Here is a 20,102-nt window from a genome sequence, read left to right on the forward strand (position 1 = left end):
GAGTGGGTGATAAGAGAATTAGCGAGAGGAATGGAGTGATGTAAAAATATATACATTTCCGTGTCAAAAAATAAACTGGGCTTTAAAAAAAATGCAAATCGCTCAAAACAAGGCATGAATCCACTTGAGGTCAAAAATATGCCAACGATAAATGTCGGAATAAATTCTGCTCCAGAAAACAGCAATACTTTCCCCTTTGTCGAAAACATCGCTATTGGAATGTGAGGACTAAATAACAAAATAAGGAAAACGAAAGTTACGATGCTTAAGGAAGTAAACCCTACTTTCTTAAAATATTTTAATATTATTTTCAGCAGCAAAAAAGTGTAAAAAATACTTTGAACTTGAATGATGTTTAATATCTATTTTGACAATAATACACACAAACGCAAATTAACAAATTGACTTAAACCGGCAAACTCTTCCATAATTCCTCTGTAACAGGACTATTAGTTTGTGCAAACTGTCCGGTTTCATACAATGTGTGCGATATTTTTTCACTCTTCTTTCACTGCCTCCGAGAATTATTTTTGTTTGCCAAATTTCTACTGGACAACGTTTTTAATTGTGACCCACAAGTTTTCAATCATATTAAGATCAGGACCTTATTTGAAAAGAATGATGCTTCATCATCATCTATATTCAAAAATGTTCAGGTAGCATTTATATCAACAACCTTCGTTGTATAAACAGGAATATTTTTACACATTGTAAGTATTTTATTGAATGTCCATACAGTATAATGATATTGACTCACTAGTCGTTGTTAGATCACCAAAATTAAGCGACTTTGACGCTGGCCAGATGGGTGGCGATTTGGGAACATCAGCTGTTCTATTGCGTTGTGGATTCCGGAAAATTCCGTGTAGCGATCGAGGGCGATTGTCAATGTTTATATAATAGAAATATTTCGATAACAAAAATGAATGTTTGAATAACAGAAAGAATGTTATGGAAGCGGATTAGGTATTTAAAGATAAAATATTTATGTTAAAATATGTACCACGAATGTTAACTTGGTGAAAAGGAGTTTTAGCTTTCGTAATCAAAAAAGAGAAAATTACGTGACAAAGATAAGAGCGATTGTTCTTATTGTGCTACATAGATTTGTTATGGCTGACATCAGAGAACAAACGAAAGAAAGGATTTAGATAGATATGCATGTGTACAATGAGGAAATAGGAGGTACCAAACGTGTTAGCGAACGGACGGGGTTTTTGTAATCCGGAGTTTGGACTTGACGGCCATGGAAGTCAAAGGGGACGAGATAGCAGAATGTAGACTTATACCTAACGTGCTCAACTCTAACAATTGAAATAGATGATTATATACAAATATAATGCACGTCTTTGCGTTTTAGTTTTAATTGCAGAAAGTACGAAAGTAACTTTGAAAAGGTATGTGTCTTTTGCTGACGACTTCACTGACAATGTCATTCGTCGTTTTGTTTAAAGAACTGCCTACTATACATTGCCTTGTTATAAAAATGTATTGAATGTATATACAACTACAAACAAACTTTATATAATGTGCACTGATACATATAAATATATGTACTCTCATTATAAACAGTTATATAGCCCCCACGTATAAAATAGACGTTGCACACACAATAGACCCGTAAATAGACGTTTATATACATCCGCTAAATAGACCCTGTTTATATACACTCCCAACGGAGTGTGGAACCTTTCATGAAAATTCAGATACCTTCGATCTTTATAAATTATTTTATAATACGCATTGTCATCATTTAATAAATATCGCAACATTTCAATTTCTCTTAAGTATTTTAAAGAATTTTAGTGGATATGACATGAAAGAATATCCCATTTAAAAGTCAAATATTTCCGATTTGCATTAAATTTGATTCATAGTCATTAGATACTGATTAAGCAAAACTCCTTGAATTTCAATTCTTTAAAATCCCGGAAACTGATGCCTTAAATACCAGACATTTTCTACAATCAAAATCATGTAATAGATTTTTTTATCAATAAAATACTAAAAATTCCCGGCTTAACATTTAGTATAATTATATTTTGTTTTATTACTAGTAAAAAGATATAAAGTGATGCAAGTGATGCAAAGCTGTTATATTTAGGGAATTAGTTTTACCCGTTCTAGGACGGGTATTATTCTAGTTTTTTTATATATAAGTTTCGTATAAAGTCCAATTCTACTTCCACTCTGACGTTACTGCGCTGGTGTATGTTTGCTTAACTGAAATCTTCCCAGGCGAGGCAAGTTACTTAATTTTATCAGTTAATATTTTGTATTAGTTTATTATGCTTACTTACTGAAGCAGATATTTCTGTGTTTATAGTTGTTAGGTCGTTACATAATATCTAAAAATACTTTTAAATATTCTATATTTAAAAGGAAATAACTTTGCGCTAAAAAAAAAGATACCCCCCTCCTTGGCCAAAATATATTTTAAAGCAGAGTTATTTGTCTCCAATTTTGATCAGACAATAATAATAATAATACATGAAAATCCAAAACAGATTATGCGCATTGGCATCGGCTCAGTGACAATTAAATCCTCCCCATTTTCTTGTAAATCTCAGTTGTAAATTGCTAAATAAATAATTTATTATTGTTGATCTACATAGAATCGTCTTCATCCATTTATTTCTTCATATTTGTGTCTTACTACTCCCAAACCACATCACGGCAATATTTTAATATCCATTTATGTTTCTACACAGGCATGGCTTCAAGTTTCAAACAAATTGGGGTCATTCTTGCATTCTATATGTCAATGGAACAAAGATAAGGAACCATTTGATACTATCTACCTGCATACAGGGTAAGTATATTCAGTTGTATTATTATTATTATTATTATTATTATTATTATTATTATTATTATTATTATTATTATTATTATTATTATTATTATTTTAACTCATTGGGAGTTCTCACACAGACCTTCATCAGAGATTGCTCATTGACAACAACCGGTGGAGTTCCCTGGAATCTGGCTGATAACAAATCTCCTCAGATTTCCAGCACTCTCCACCTCTTTCGATAATTTTTGCAAATGAATTTGCGTTCTCGCAACAGTCGTTTACAACTGAGTTTTCATTGGCAATGATCATTAGTTTTCACTTGAATTTAGATGGTAATAAGCCTCCCTAAGGTCTCATTCTCCTTCAGATCCTTCCAGTAGAGGTCTGGTTAGTACTTTCAGTCCTCGATATTTCCATCCTCCTTAACCTTTCGACTATTTCGTGTGGTGCCAGCCGATGCGATCACTATTTTTAGGGAAACGAGTCAACTTTCAAATTTACCATTTTGCAGTTTCAGTCTTCTTAGTTGCATTTTTGTTTTTCTTCTCTTGCATTGTAGCGTTTGTTCTTGATCTAGATTAGATTTAGCAATCGAGGGTTTTCCTTAAGATTTCGGCTGTTTTCAGCATTAATACCTGTTGCACAGTCTGATGCCAGTTTCTCCTAATATTTTCCCAAATTCTTTGGAACTGTTCTTAATGTTCCTAGAATTATTGGTATTATATTGATTTTCTTCGGGTTCCATATTTATTTCAGTTTTCTGTCTCTTTGATCTTCATTTTGTGGTCTGCCGGGACGGCAAAATCTACATTTTGACAGTTTGATGGTGGTTTGTATGACTACTCATTGACTGTTTGACTTGTTAATTACCATGGCAGTGCTTATCTGTTTGTACTTCCCAAATGATTTTGTGGTTTTCGTGTTCCAGTACAGTCTCCGGTTTGTATTTGAACCATTTTATGCATGTTCGAGGTGCAGTTGTCTGCATTATTATTATTATTATTATTATTATTATTATTATTATTATTATTATTATTATTATTATTATTTACTTATTAGGAGTAGTCACACAGGTTATCATAAAAGATTTATCCTTGAGAACAACTTGTGGTGTTCTCTGGAGTCTGAGTGACAATAAGTCTCCCCAGATTTCCAGTACTCTCCACCTCTTTCGATAACCTTTGCCGATAAATATGTGTTATCGCAACAGCCGCTTACCATTGATTTCTCGTTGGCGGCAACCATTGGTCCCCATTGGAACCTAGGTGTCAATAATCCCCCAAAATCCCAGTCCTCTTTGCACTCATCCAGCCAGCGGAGGTCTAACTAGTGCTTTCTCTCCTCGGTCTTTCAATTCCTCCTTGACCCTCCTCATTTATTTGGTGTGGCGTCAGTTTATGGTGACACACACATACAAGGGTGGAAAGAGTAAGGGGAAGGTCGGGACACAGGGGTATTAACTTACAATTATACAATTTCAGTTTTCATGATTCCATGTGAGGTTTCTTTGTGTTTTACATCTGTAGCAGTTTCTATGTGTCCGGCTTGTGTCTGTAGTTCATGTGTGTTCGCCTCTGAATTAAAGGGTATTCCTTAATATTTCAGCCGTTTTCATTATTTTTATATGTTGTATTTTCTCAGCCATCCCTACTACTACTACTACTACTACTACTACTACTACTACTACTACTACTATTATTATTATTATTATTATTATTATTATTATTATCATTATTATCATTTCGACTTCATAAAGAGTTCTCACAACAGTTATTACTATTATCATTATCAGGTTTCCAGTACTTTTTGTGGAAAATGCTTTCTCTCTTCTTGGAAGTTTTTATCCGTACAGGACTTTTACTCTCATATTTGGGCACAAACCACTTTTTTATGAGGCAGAGGAAGGCATCAGATTTTGGTATTTATTGTCTATATTTACTTTGGCAGTTTTAGTTCCCTTAGATTTGTGTATTTCATTTTCATTATTTGTGCTTACATTTGGATGGCCGGTGTCACCTGGCTGTGTTGGTTATCTTCCACATGCAAGGTTACAGCCCCTGAAAGACGAAAGTTTTCTGAATATTTAAACTAACTTCATCAGTGCCGTGCTTTGTACGGTGTCAATCCTTCTTTTGGTTCTAAGTCTTCTCAGTCTTTCTTCACAGTATTTTGGGAACTGTTCCTAGTGCTCCTACAATTATTGGTATTACAGAAATGTTCTACATGATTCATTTTCCGTCAGCTCTGGGAAGTTTTATGTATTTACTTAGTTTTTCTGCTATCTTGAGCTGAAGTGCTGGAGCGATCAAATCTATGATTTAGAAAGTTTTCCTCCTTGTTAACTATATCATGTCCGGTCTTCTTGCTTTAATGAAATGTCTGTTTTTATTTCCATGTATCAGAGGATTTTATGTCTTTCGTATTTCAAATATGGGCTCCATTTGTCTGCGTGTATAAAGTGCGTTTTCATATTCATTCTTCAGGTGCTATTTATTATACATGGTCCTTAGTTTCTTGGGTTTTTAATCCAGGTTCTTGTTTTTCTTTTGTCCTGTTTATGAAGGATCCAGAATATCCTGTTAGGGATATTGTCTACGTAATTATTCATTTTATTGGATTGTTTAAAATATGCAATCGAAAGCTAATTGATTTTTTGTTTTCTTTTAATGAAAAACCTTTTTGATTTCTCCTTTTCTTTTCCCACAGTCACGGACCTGTTAGCCCCTTGGGATTAGCATATGTGGGCGGTGCATGTCACAGCAAAATAAGATGTGCAGTATCTGCCGACAAAATTTGGGGCAAATACGTCGCCGTGGCCCATGAACTCGGACACAAGTAAGACAGTTTTACAAGTTTACATTTTTTTAAACCGAAATGGATATTACTAAGACGTGTCCATGCAGTTCTATTTCGACTGAAGCAGGCGCGTCGTCGTCGTCGTCGTCGTCGTCGTCGTCGTCGTCGTCGTCGTCGTCATCATCATCATCATCATCATCATCATCATCATCATCATCATCAACGACAACAACAACAACAACAACAACACTTAATATTTATCTTATACTAGCATGGGTACCCAGCGTTGCTTGGGTTGACATGAAGTTCCGTTTGGAACACACCTGATATACTAATTATTTTCATCATGGGGAACATGGATGCCCTCATAACAATTTCAAAAAATACAAGAACAGATAAAAACATGTGAATGTAATCGCCCCTCAAAAGAAGTACCTGATACCCTCTCCACTAGATATTTCAGCAGAATGGATACAAATAGAGAAACTATTCTCTGGATATCGAGCACTATAAAGAACCCCCCTAAAAAATAAATTATTTAAAATAAATCATTACAACTTTTGTTTTAATAAAAATAGCAGCGAATGCCCGTGCAATCACACACACACACACACACACACACACACACACACACACACACACACACACACACACACAAAAAAAAAAAAAAAAAAACATAGCCAAATAGGTAGAACCCCTTAAAAATGAAGATCTCCCCAAAATTAATTCCAAAAATCAATTAAATTAAATTTTTCGTCATTTTATGTTTTTAATGTAATCCTCTCCCCCTCCAAAATAAAAAATTGAATTTGTCATATTTTGAGGTTCATTTTGTTTATAAAATTATTAGGTGAAAGTACAGAATGGTGTCATAAAAATTAATGAAATATATATATTTTATGTTTGAAATGTAATTCCCGCCCCCGCCACAAAAACTGTATTTGTCATGTTTTGTCTCGATCGCCAAACTTGAAAAAATGCTAGAGATGAGATGTCTCGTTGAACTCTTTGTGGCCAAAAAGTGGGTGCTTATTTTACGTTAAATGTATATATAAAAGTGATCCCCCACTTTAAAATGTTAAATTTCTTTTTTTTTTTGTAAAATTTCTTCTTTCATATTATTAATAAAGGCTGTTTAAACGTACTAGGGCCAAAAAAAGTAGGCCCTACTTTTTATAGGGGTTAAACGACGCTGGGTCACGTCGTAAAAATTTACCCTTTTTTAATTAGAAATTTAAGCCTGTAATCGATGAGATTAACGTGAAAAAGGAAAGAAAAGTGTAAATTGTGGAATTTTAAAGGGTGTAGTAGCTCTTCATCTTTTTTAGGTGTTAAACGACACTGGGTCAGATCGTAAAAATTTACCGATTACTGTATAGCTGTTTAAAGAATAATAACAACAAACAAATGAAATGTTTGGAAGATTCTAAGGGGCAAATAACTCTAAAAGTTTTTTTTTTAATTTTATGTTGGAATAATAATTCCAAATAAATTAAGTATGTTATCAATATAATTATTGTTTAAAATTTATTAAATAACAATTTTATAATAGAACACTTAAAACAATTATCTCACTAGAAACATTAAGATACCGCTATTTAATAAAATCGATTTTTCTTAATGTCATATGCAAATGACATGATTTCTTAATTGTATCTACTTTGCAAGAATAAAACTATATATAAAAATAAATGGAAGAGTGAAGTAATGAACCTTTTGTATATATTAATCAAATTGTGAACAAACAAACAAATAAACAGACAGGAATACGAATTTATATATATAGATCCTGACATGCATTGTATCGCTTTTAGAAATTGGCTTGTAAACTAACCTATTTACTGATTACTGTATAGCTGTTTAAAGAATAGTAACAACAAACAAATGAAATGATCGGAAGATTCTAAAGGGCAAATAACTCTAAAAGTTTTTATATTGAAATAATAATTCCAAATAAATTAAATATGTTGTCAATATAATTATTGTTTAAAATTTATTAAATAACAATTTTAAATAGGACACTTAAAACAACCTATTTGGCCAAGTATTTATTCATGTATCTTTGTCTCAAATCATTTTCATATTTCTGTCCTTGCCATGTGAACTTAAACTGCTATCTCAATTGCTTTGTATCGACTAACCCCATTTTTCAATGTGGCCATACCATCGAAGTCTCCTGCTACGCATACCTATGCCTACATATACTGTCCAGATTGAATGCTCCTCTTGAATCATCGCATTTCTTTAATATTCACATTAAACATCCATCGTATCATTCTCATATTATTTCTCTCCACGCAACCCCTGTCTTTAACCCTCACTTGCCAGGTTTCAATTCCATACATTATCACACCATGTACACTTCTGTGTTCTCATCTGCCTCTATTGTCTTAGATTTCTTACTAATAAACTGATTATCAGCTCTCCACATACCAGTTATTCTACTGCACTTCTTATGCACACAATGTTTGCAGTATCACAAAAAATTGAATTCATATAAGATTCTTTGAGTTCTCTTGGTTGGCATGAATATATTTTCATTCCATTGCATTCTCTACTCACATCTACCGACAGACCAAAGAAAATATAACTGCATTTCTGCAAAACTCCTATCTCTTTCCAACGAAGACACCTACCAGCTATTGGTGACTACCCATGATGTTGAGAAAATGATAGCTGAGCAGCAGATAAATGTGGAATTAAATGGTTATTAGCTTCAAAAGTCTACTATGGCCCCCGCTTGGATCAGCCGGGATTTCGAAGAAACCCGATCTAATCAATCCACTACATATATTCATAGCTAACACTTTCATCACATTCGATCACTGAAAAATCCCAAATATATGATAGAAAGTAGTTAAGTTAAGGGTCAACAACTTTAGAAGATATAAACTCGATATGGCAGTTAAACCATAGCAATCTACCTATCTAATTACCTGAATAGCAGAAATGATGGAGTATGCTTACTCAATTATTTATCCCAAGATGAGTACACATTCATGTTTTCCTGTCATGACAAGGAAAATGTGTGTTCCTACCTTTCCGTGTCCCAATTTTCGACTGCCATGTTAGTAGGAAAAAACATGGTTAACGAAACACATTTCAATTATTCATGCTCATAAAAAAAAACAATCACGGAAGAAACCTCTATATTAACTTGAATGTAAAGACTTACTTTAATAATAATACTAATAAAAGTACTCTAATTTATTGTAAATGAATCTATAATAAACTATTGAACTAAAATATCACGAATTTTTATTCCAAAGGTTCCTGCCCTCTAATAGAATTACGCCAGAAAATATAAAAAAACCTTCTGTAATAGAAGACTACTTGTTAGTGTTAATAAAAAATATGGGACACATTACTGTTACTTTAATTTTTTATGAAACTACTATAAGAAGCTTCATAAATTCTTTAAGAAAAACGTAATATACTTTTCTCCTCAGATCTTTTTTGTCTTAAACTAAAGAATCTGATTGCAACATCAGCAAACGTATAGAAAGAGATTATTCATTAGTAAATAGATAAACACATGCATTAAAGAAATACGTAAGTAATATTTTATTATAAACTGTTTGATTCTTTGTTAGCAGCAACCTAAGAAAATGGTGCAACATATACAATTTGTTTCGTGTTTCTTTCTTTACGACAGTCTAAAAGATGATGCAACAGATACCAACGTAAACGCATCACTTTCACAAGATATGTTGGTAAACTTCATGTGGTCACTCCTGTGCTTATATTATTCTAGAAAAACATCTGACAAACTAACACCGACGACTACATAAAACAAGTCAATAGATAGTATATCAAAATATAGTGTTATTTAGATCTAGTAGATTGGCCAATGTCGCCCTGATAATACTCTAACGTATTTCTTTAAATTTATGTTTTTTTTTAATCATTCATTTTATTTAAAAATGGGTTACTTCTTATCAAGGCCCGGAGGCCACTCGAGTATAAGGGTTAATGAGTGTACGGTAGTCAATGGGACAATGACATAGTAATCGTTAGTAGTGGAAATTTGGTAAATTTGATTACTTAAGGCGACGGCTCACTAAGAATTTGTTTACATTGGACGTGAAGATGACCATATTGTAGTCTTTTAGTCAGCTGGAAAGCAGGCAAACGAAATAGAGTTCCACAGGCGTGCAATTTTAAGAAATAAGCTTTGTTCATGGATTCCGCGTTTAGGTTTAGACACAGATAAAGAGTGGGGGAAATTATGATAGTGGTTTCAGTTAGTCGAGTGTTTTTCGTGAAAGTTTGGCAAGGGGCCCCATAGCTTGGAGCTCAGACAAGAACTTACGATGAAAATAGTGATAGAGCAGGGACAGGTTCGCAACGTCTCTTCTGTGGGAAAGGGGTTGCAGGGAAGAGAAAAGGGTATGCTCTACTAGGCTACGAAGTCTGTATTGAATTCTGTCAAGGCAGGATATGGTCTTTCGAGCACTATTGTAGTATTGAGATGTATCTTTGTACTAAATTCTGGTTTGGAGCGCAATAATGGCAATATATGTCATGATCACACTGATAAACGAATACCTGCATTCAATCTGAGCAGTTACTCTGTCAAAAACTTTGCGCTCGCATTATAAATGTAGGCATACAAAACCGTGATATTGATCCCACTGATTCAAACAGGGTAAGTAGCTATTAGTATTACTTTTCTGCATTGTCAAAGAAGATTCTGCCTGAATTTCAGGAGCGGAAATGTATGAAAGGAATGGCTTAACAAGAGCTGAACCGGGCATTTGTGTTTTGTAAAAATATAATTTATTTTTAATATTCTATTTTTTCTGCCACGTACTCAAACATGATTTACTCGTAACCAGTTTGGATGAAATATAAATTTCTCTCATACGGTAGAATGCTGCAAACCGAATAACCTAATCCAAAAGAAACTATGAAAGCTGTAATAGCAAAAACATCCCTCTCCATTCACAAACTCTTCAGGCTCAAGGCGGGATCCTCAATCTTTCAAAGTATGTATGAGCTGGGAAGCTGTTGATGCTTACACTTTAACAGGTTCACCAAAGCTACCAGCGTTTAAGCCATTGTTAATTTGTTCTCCGTTTGCTGAGGTATTATTCTGGTCCTGTGCGGGGTTAGGAGTTTACTCTCTAGTTCTCATTCTTTGAGAAGGTGGTTTATTGCTAATCTCCTTACGTCGACGGGGTTGCCTAGGCATTTTTGCAGGCCAGGGTGATCTCCCTTTAGGGTGCAAGCTTTTCAAATCCCACTTTCTTGACCTTGTGTCACATCTTTCCGTCGTGGGAGAAAGATAAGCATATATGTCAGGTTTACCCATGTTGACCTGAACTCATTTCATGACTGTTTTCAACACAAAATGAGGAGGGGTTGACTGAATGAGCTCAGCTATTACTTGATTCTAAGAACAAAACTTGGATGATATTCGATATTTAAAGGAAAGATGCTATTTCAATTGATTATTAAACTAATCAATTAATTATCAAAGCTCGTTATTCCACATTATTATGACGCATTAGGAGTTTCACACAGATCATCACCAGAGATTACTCACTAAAAACAATCTGTGGTACTCCCTGGGTCTGGGTTATTATTATTATTATTATTATTATTATTATTATTATTATTATTATTATTATTATTACTACTTCCAGGATATAGCAGAAGTAGCTGATGAAAGATTATGGCAATGGCTTAGAGTTGGGTATCTGGCTAAGAGTACTGAAGCTTTTATTTGTGCAACACAAGAGCAGGCATTAGGAACACGATTGTTCAAAAAAGTGGTTATAGGAGAGGAAGGTGCTGCAGAATGTCGGATTTGTGGTAAGACCTCAGAGTCATTTGTGCACCTTGCAGCAGGGTGTAGTGGATTAGCCGAGAGAGAGAGAGAGAGAGAGAGAGAGAGAGAGAGAGAGAGAGAGAGAGAGAGAGAGAGAGAGAGAGAGAGAGAGAGAGAGAGAAAGTACCGCAAAAGACACGATCGCATGGGACTCCGGATATATTGGGAGGTCTGTTAGATAGTTGGGGTGAAATGTGCTGGAAAGTGGTTTGATGAGGTGCCTGATGAAGTGAGAACAAGTGAGGATGGAAATGTAGAGGCATGGTGGGACAAAAGTGTCATTACGACCAAGCAATTGGAACATAATCGTCCGGATTTGATCGTCATTGACAAGGTCTCAAAAAACTGACAGATTGTAGATTTCTCAGTACCCTGATACAGGAATGTGAGAGCAAAGGAGAACGAGAAATGGAGCAATTATGCTCCATTGGCCTTGGAGATACACGGGGTTAAAACACAAATAATACCGATCGTAGTAGATACGCTAGGAGTAGTATCGAGTCGTCTGGGAGGACAATTGAAAAAACTACGAATCCCCGATGTTTTAGGCGGCCTTCAGACGTCTGCTATTGTAGGTACTACCAACATCCTTAGGAAAACCCTTAATCTTTGAAGCTTTTGGTTTGGATCCGGGATTAAGGGAAATACTCTTGCAATGAATCCCATCCCTTTTCAGGCAGACGTTGATAAACGAAATCAGAATTATTATTATTATTATTATTATTATTATTATTATTATTATTAATAATTGTTGTGGTGGCAACCACTTATTTGCATATGCGAATAACATAACACTATAAATGGCAAGCCTAGGTTGGCCTTGGTGTGTCTTACTCAAATGCCACCAGAAGTGACGCCGAAGAGCGTACCTGTCCTCCCACCAAGACTCTCTGACTCGACACCGTCATTTGTACATATTGTAAATATACCTTTTCTTTAATACACTTATTATTGCGTTATCTTGTTGTTTGCGTCTTCATTGTATTTCCTTACTAATTATTGTTCAACCTTGCAACCACAACAGTTGGCGACGAGATATGAAGCGTCAAATATAACAGTTTGACGAAGAACTATTTTAAAAAAAAAAGTACAACGCAAAGGTTGACCATTTTTTTTAAGGAATGCAAAGTGTTGACGAGCGAACGGATTTTACGCTAAAGAGAAGTTTCAACTCAAGTGAAAAAAAAACTCTAACGTGGCAAAAGCGACAATTTACGCCGTTTTCTGGGAATCCGACTTGCAAAAGAATGTAAAAGTGAATTTTTGTTTTGTCGCTACACGACAAATCTTACTAAAGGACCAACTTGCAAACGAAAAGCGAACTTTGTTCTGTCGAAAAAACGACAGGTCAGACCCGTATTACGAAAAGCAAGGAAGTAACCTAGGAAAAAAGTTCACCAGTGGATTCTAATTACTGTTCTCCGTAAACAAAACAACAACTAAAGGACTTTTTAATTGATGTTTTGGTTGACGTCGGTACTAAAAGGAAATACCACAGCTAAAACTAAAATTCAAGGAAAGGATTTTTTTTTCTTGAAGTTGTCACTGAATAACGGATAATACAGTAAAACGTCACGGAAAAAAAGGTAATCTCAATTTAAGAGGTATTTTAATTACTAAAATACTAGAGAAAAAAAAAACTCAAAGAACTAAATGTACTGCATACATTTATTCAATTGTGACTCGGAAAAAAACCCCAAACTTTTATTTTGTGGAAAGAGTTACTTATTAGTAAGTGCCTAAAAACGGAAAGTCAATTCCATTTCGTGATTCCAGATAAACCTGTTTTATTTTTTTTTTGCAGCGTGACTCGCAAAAAGAATATATTATTGCAAGCAGCGATATTATTATTGAAAACAGGAGCTTACAGCAATTTGCTTTTTTTGTTGTAACCCAAACCGGTGTATATGGTACATGGTACAATATTTTTTTAACTACACACTAAAAAAAAAAAAAAAACATGGAAGACTTATCAAAAATGTTCATGCAATTTTTACAAGCACAGGCTGAGCGGGATGAACGCAGACAAGCTACACAAAATTAGTTTTTGCAAACACAAATACAGGCACAGGCTGACCGCGAGGAAAAGAGAGAGGACAGATTATTGAAATGGCAGTAGGAACAAGAAGAAAAGCAGAAAATGGCACAATTAAAGCAGAAAAAACTGCAATTGGAACAGGAAGAAAGGCATAAGAAATTACAATTGGAATATGAAGAAAGATAAGAGGAACGTTTTGCTAAAACACTGGAACTACTAAAGAGTAATCGAGAAAATGTCGACAGTGTTAATTTCTCCCATACAACTATTTTTAATAGCATGGACACATTTCATTATGTGCCCGAGGAAGAGAAGAGTTTTGAAGCATACTACACAAGATACGAGGATGTTTTTCAACTGGACTGTAAAAATTGGCCAAATAGTCAGAAAGTGAGCCTCTTACTCAGAAAATTGGGTACATCAGAACACAGCAAATTCGTAGATTACATATTACCTAAAAAAACTGCGGAATTAGAGTTCATGGAAGCTGTAAAATTACTAAAAGAATTATTTAATCCAAATATATCTCTTTTTCATAAAAGATGGCTGCGCATGAATCTAAGAAAGATGGACAACCAAGATTATTTGACATACGCATCAGTTGTCAATAAAAACTGCGATAATTTTAAGCTTGCAGAACTAACGGTAGAAGATTTTAAATGTCTAATCTTCGCTCAAGGGTTAGTTTCCACGAAAAATGCAGAAATACGCAGACGAGTGTTGTCTAAGCTGGAATCTGAGCAAGATTTAACCCTCCAGAAACTAGCAGAGGACTGTGAAAGGGCCATTACACTAAAAAAGGATTTAAAAAATATAGAAGAATCCGGAGTGGCATATGTAAGAAAAGTTAGAAAACCATACGCACCAACCAAGAACTTTACAAAGAAAAGCAATGGAACGGGATATTCCAAAGATAATAACCATACATATAGTACAGAATATAACAAGCCTCTTCCTAGATATAACTGTAAGAGATGTGCAGAAAAGCATTGGGAATCAGATTGTCCTTATAAGAAGAAAAAATGCTACATTTGTAAGAAGGTGGGACACAAAAGCGATTGCTGCAGATATAAAGATTACACCAGAAAGAGAGTACAGCAAACAAAATCAAATACAAAATTAGACAAAGATCGGCGAAAATACGTAAAAGTGGAAATATTTAAAACATCAATAAAGTTACAACTCGACACCGGCTCCGATGTTTCTATAATAAACCGGAATACGTGGAAAAAGTTGGGGAAACCGGCCATGATGAAAACTAGTAAAGCAGCCCGGACGGTAACTGGTGGGGGTATAAAATTTGAAGGAGAAGTTGTCCTCCCGATAAATTTTAAATTGAAAAGGGATTTCGAAGAAATTAAAAATATTCGTACTAAAAAATAGTGAAAATCTGTTTGGAATAGATTTAATTGAGAAATTCGGACTATGGGATAAGGCAATCAATACATTCTGTAAAAAATTAGAATGTTCTTCTCCAACAACAGTAAATATAAAAGACGATTTAAAAGAATTATTTCCTGAGGCATTCACGACTAACTTAGGTCGCTGCAATAAATTCAAGGCCTCGTTTGAACTTAAAGAAAACGCCAGCCCAATTTTTAGAAAAAAGCGAAATGTTCCTTTTCTTTAATACACTTATTATTGCGTTATCTTGTTGTTTGCGTCTTCATTGTATTTCCTTACTAATTATTGTTCAACCTTGCAACCACAATAATAATGATGATGATAATAATAATAATAATAATAATAATAATAATAATAATAATAATAATAATAATAATAATACACCAACAACGCAACAAATTTTATTCTTTAACAAATACTGCAATTTAAAATTTTATAACCAAGTAATTGACCGTAGTCGAGGTTGATCCCAATTCATATAAAATATAAAATTAATATATTTACCCACTATATCCTCTCACGATATTCTTCATAATTCAACTTACAATCAATCCATCTTGTAAACCTTATATATTATGGTGCAAAAGCAGGAAGACTTGTGTTCACTTGATTCAATGTGATTATTCGAAATGTTCTCTAAGTAAAATTGTTGAGCAATAATTGTTATCTTTTGGGATATTTTAAAGATAGGGTTTGACAATTTATATTATTTGGAATATTCAGATTAATATTCTCATATTGGGTTTTATTTTCACAACGTTTCGGCTGATGTAATATATTCTCATTGTTATTCCGACAATGTTTCGGTTGATGCAAACTCCGAATGTTTTTCTGGTGCGTTTTTCGACAAAATAATTCCTAGGTCCTGGATATGACCTTAAACTATATCCGATGGTGAGGCTTTGGGGAGTGTGGAGCCACCCTTTTTAATTGCCGTTGCTCCCAGGTTCACTCCGACCCGGAGTGGTCGTACTTCTTAGGGTCCCAACTATGGGTTAAATAGAAACCAACTTAAAAAAAAAACAAAAAAACAAATATACTCTATTAAAAAAATTTCTTCAGAATCACTGAATTCGGCATTAAATAACCTGAAAAGGGTTGATATGCCGTAAAACAAAAAAGAAACTTATAAATAAACAAAATAATTCCCAAGTTCGAAAGGATGCACCAGACAGAACTCGATTGTTACATTGGTCGAAACGTCGTGGGAATAACATCCAAGATAAGAATGGTAGTCCAAATAATTAAAATTATCAAATTATGAATCCTCATCTAAAAAATTCGGAAACATGATTAAAACGCATTATTTATGACATTATTCTTAACGTCCCAATATTCCTTATATTCAGAATTGAATAATAATTATTATTATTATTATCACTAGATTCCTTGTAAAAGTTTATCATAATAAAATTGTAAGGGTGTCGTTTACTCCAGACCTGAAATAGAAGGCTTACATCAAAATACGTTAAGGTCACTGAAAAAATGATTATTTCATTCTACTACTCTAGAAAGAATCCAATTTCTGACGAATTTCTCTACTAGCATACGAGTTAACTATATCCTAAGATGGAGTATTGTTGTCACATCTGGGGTGGTGCTTCGTAGAGCACCCTTTCTTGCCTTGATAGAGTACAAAATCTAGTGCGGGGTGGGGGGTGATCTCTACTCGTTCCTTACAACCCCTTTCTCACAGAAGAGATCTTACGAATCTTTCCCTACTCTATCATTATTCATGACAGGTGTTCGAGTGATCGATAATTACTAGTTTCTACTCTCGTAAAAATATTCACAAAAAGAACTTGTTTATTTACAATTACTGCAAGTAACTCCACCTTATTTCTTTGTATACATAAAACCAAACGTAATTTCCGTAGGCAGAGTGTTTTTCCAACAGCGTCCTCTCTATAGAATAGAACACTATAGCGTTGCTTCCCTGTTGACTACAACATAGCCGTCTTCAAGTTCAAAGTCAGCAAATACTTGTCATATCATCCTCTTAAGTAATAACATCCTGCCCTTTTCACTCAACGTTTCCAATCCTCCCATATTAGTGTTCATTAGTCTAATTGACTATCTCATTAACTCTTATACTCGAGTGACTTTTGGGCCTTGATAATTAGTGACTCATTAGTATAAAAAAGTAAAACATAATCTGAGATTATTGTAAACTTCTTAATGCAAAAGTAATACCCCCGTTGGATTCTTCGTAAAATTTTACTTGAGAAAAATTATGTGATTTTGATTAAGGGGTTAGTTTTATTTCCATAATCGGACAGAGAGCGAATGGGGGTGGGCAGACATACCATGCAGTATTGATATCATTATACCTATTTTTTAATATTATTTTTGTTTCAGTTTGAATATGAAACACGACGGTGATACAGAATGCCGTAATCAATCGAAAGCTCAAAACGGACTCATGGGTGGGTATGGAACAAATTTCAGTCGATGTTCTGTAGCAGCATTCAAGAAATTCATCGAGTGAGTAAGAGTTGAATTCTTTTTGGTCATTTCTTTTTAAAAGTATTTCGTGAAAACAACACTCAATTGAATTAAGTAACGCAAAACGACAAAGCATCCGATCGGGAAAATTAGCCAATGTTTCATTATTCGAATTATTTGATTTGAGATTGAACTTGTTACAAGCCTCCTAAGCATAGACAGCATTAATATCAATAATATTCAAATAATCAAAACAATAAATAAACAGGGTTAATTTATTTGGCAGAGATATTTATTTAAATAAAATGTTGAGGGTGATTGTGTCTGTTGGTGCGAGTTAGGTTCATAGAAGTATAAGAGTTTGTGTGAATGTTTGTGCAAAAAGCCTCTCACTGCATGTGAGTCAAAGATTTGTTGGGTGAGGAAATTGCGTGTATGCACTAAGGAGTAGTCATGGTATGTTGACAGTGTTTCTAGCTTGTTCGTCAAGCAAGATGTGGGTCGTTCGCAATTGAAGGAAACGCTGTAGTTGTTTACGGTTTGTAAGTTCGTGCATTTGTGTTGATACGGCTGGTGTAATTTTCCCAAACATAGAGTCGTGTGAGATTTGTTGATAGGAAAATTCATTCTGACATGGAAACAGGATATATACTGGTTTATTCAAATGTGTTCTTTTTGTAAACATTTCATAGAACGTTAGAGAAAGTCGTTTTCTTCCGTGCCTAACATACCGGTTTGTTAATTGTGAGTAGGTGTTATGCTTACACCTACGCATTTTTACTTTTTACCACTAGTAGAATTTTATTGCTGAAACTGGCTTGCTCAAGCAATTGTAACATATAACTCTGGACAGTATGAATGTTTCAATTGTCAGCTAAAAAACTCGGGAATTCACCTTGTCTATGTTAAGTAAAACCTAAAAAAAAAAAGAAAGTTATTTACCTTAGATTGAAGAAGGGAGATTTATTGCCCTTAAAAAATAAGCAGATCCGCCATGACAGTTCACGAAGTAAATGAAATGAATCGTGTATCATAATGCATCCAACGGATTGTACCTTACTGAATTCTCTCAAACAGAACAGTTTTATGTCCAGCTTATGAAGATTAAAAAATTAAAATATGTTAATACTGAAACTTGTGTCACAGCACAGTAGTTCCAACCACTAAGCCACGGTATATCAGTGTATCGACGAATTATTACTTATATAAGTGAAAATTTCAAGTTGCTCTGTAAGTTGTTGAATAAATTTGTGAAAGATTATACTTCGTTCTCTGCTCATATTAAACCAAGAACGTAGTACATGAACCGACATTTACACTTTTCAAAAATAAATTGCACCTTAGAGTAATTAACGCAACAACAATTACGATTCGTGGAATTATTATTTTCAGAGAGATTCAGGTGAACCATTCCACAAAAAGTTATCCTAAGGCACGTCATTCTTAAAAAAAAACAAAAACAAAAAACAAAAAAAAACAAAAAAAAAAACAAAGGGGGAGGGAGAGTGAATGTAACAGTTTCGCAACTTTGTTTTCAATTGCAGAGAGAATGACAGACAGGCAAAAGACAAAAGCATTCCATTTATTATATAGATTTTCCTTTTATGTATCTCTTCCAGGAAGAAACGAGGCAAGTGTCTGTTTGTTGAGAATGTCCACGAGCCCGCAGCTAATATGAAAGGAGTCACACTCAATGGACTTTTACCACGTAAGTGAAAACTTCCTTTCCAATATTGATTAGTGCACATTGATTATTGCTAAAGATAATTCTGCGTTAGCTGTTTATCTTTAAATTCTCATATTATGTTAATAATATTCTTATACATAACCTTCATCAAATCACCACAATATCGCATTTACTCAATAGACTACCTTGCTTAAAATAACTCCAAGGTTTTAAATATTTACAATTTTAAAAAAATAATGGGGATTGGGACAAAAGCATGTTCAAAATAATAGAAAAACCTTCAAACTCTCTTTATAAAAATATTTTTATTAGTAAGATGTTACCAACTCTCTTAAGTGTAGAACAACTATTTTCTGGTTTGTTTAAAACCGATGAAAGTGGGTCGATCTCTAATTAGGTGTGGGTCTTCAAAAATTGTTGAATAGCATACTTGAGAAGATCGTTCCCAAATAAATTCAATTGCAGGTGAGAGTGAGGGTCATACACAAAATAAAACTAGAAAGAGAATGTTGGACGACTTTTTATACAAAAAAAAACAACAACAAAATAAACAGAACAGGTGTCTAGTCGCCGGCATTATTACTTGCAGCGATTGACTTTTGTGCCATACTTATTTTATACTGTGAAATCTCTCCACTTACCGCCTCAATGTCTATAAAGAAAAATGGCACAAAAACAGTGATGTCGTCCGTGAACATAGAAACTGTCTCATTTTCGGTCAGGTAAAGCGCTTCCATGCTGAATTAAAATGGCCGCTCTGTTCTTTGAAGTAGCCACTATAACATAAGAATATAAAGTGATGAGAACAGCGGACAACCCTTACGAACTGACCGTTTATTTTTACGTTAAATTAATATAGAAAAGTGATCACCCACCTTTTGAAACTATTATTTCTTCTTATATTGGAAACTACTGGTTTCCTGTAATTTTAAACGTTATTTTTGTTTTCAGCATCCTCGAAAACCTTTAATAGTGGTAATTATAAAGGATTTTTGGAAGGTGGAAAGATACTGTACCTTTTCCAAAACATTTTATGGCTGTAAACAGGTGTCAAAAATAGGCTCTGGATGATGGATGACCCCCTTAATGTGCGACCATAAAAGCA

At 34.2% G+C, this 20,102-nt stretch overlaps 1 protein-coding gene across 1 annotated transcript in view; it reads left to right on the top strand.

Moving 5' to 3' along the window:
* Positions 1–20,102, top strand: part of LOC145258314 (A disintegrin and metalloproteinase with thrombospondin motifs 17-like) — a 107,260-nt gene that overhangs the window by 31,187 nt on the left and 55,971 nt on the right. The window contains exons 8-11 of the mRNA XM_080116374.1: positions 2,712–2,812; positions 5,501–5,629; positions 17,224–17,349; positions 18,930–19,018. Of these exons, the coding sequence (XP_079972500.1) occupies positions 2,712–2,812; positions 5,501–5,629; positions 17,224–17,349; positions 18,930–19,018 (445 nt within the window). The remainder of the gene's footprint in view (positions 1–2,711; positions 2,813–5,500; positions 5,630–17,223; positions 17,350–18,929; positions 19,019–20,102) is intronic.

The sequence above is a fragment of the Euprymna scolopes genome, chromosome 3 (genome assembly GCF_053919585.1).
Source record: "Euprymna scolopes isolate OS-2025 chromosome 3, ASM5391958v1, whole genome shotgun sequence".
In the NCBI taxonomy this organism is placed as follows: Eukaryota; Metazoa; Mollusca; class Cephalopoda; order Sepiida; family Sepiolidae; genus Euprymna; species Euprymna scolopes.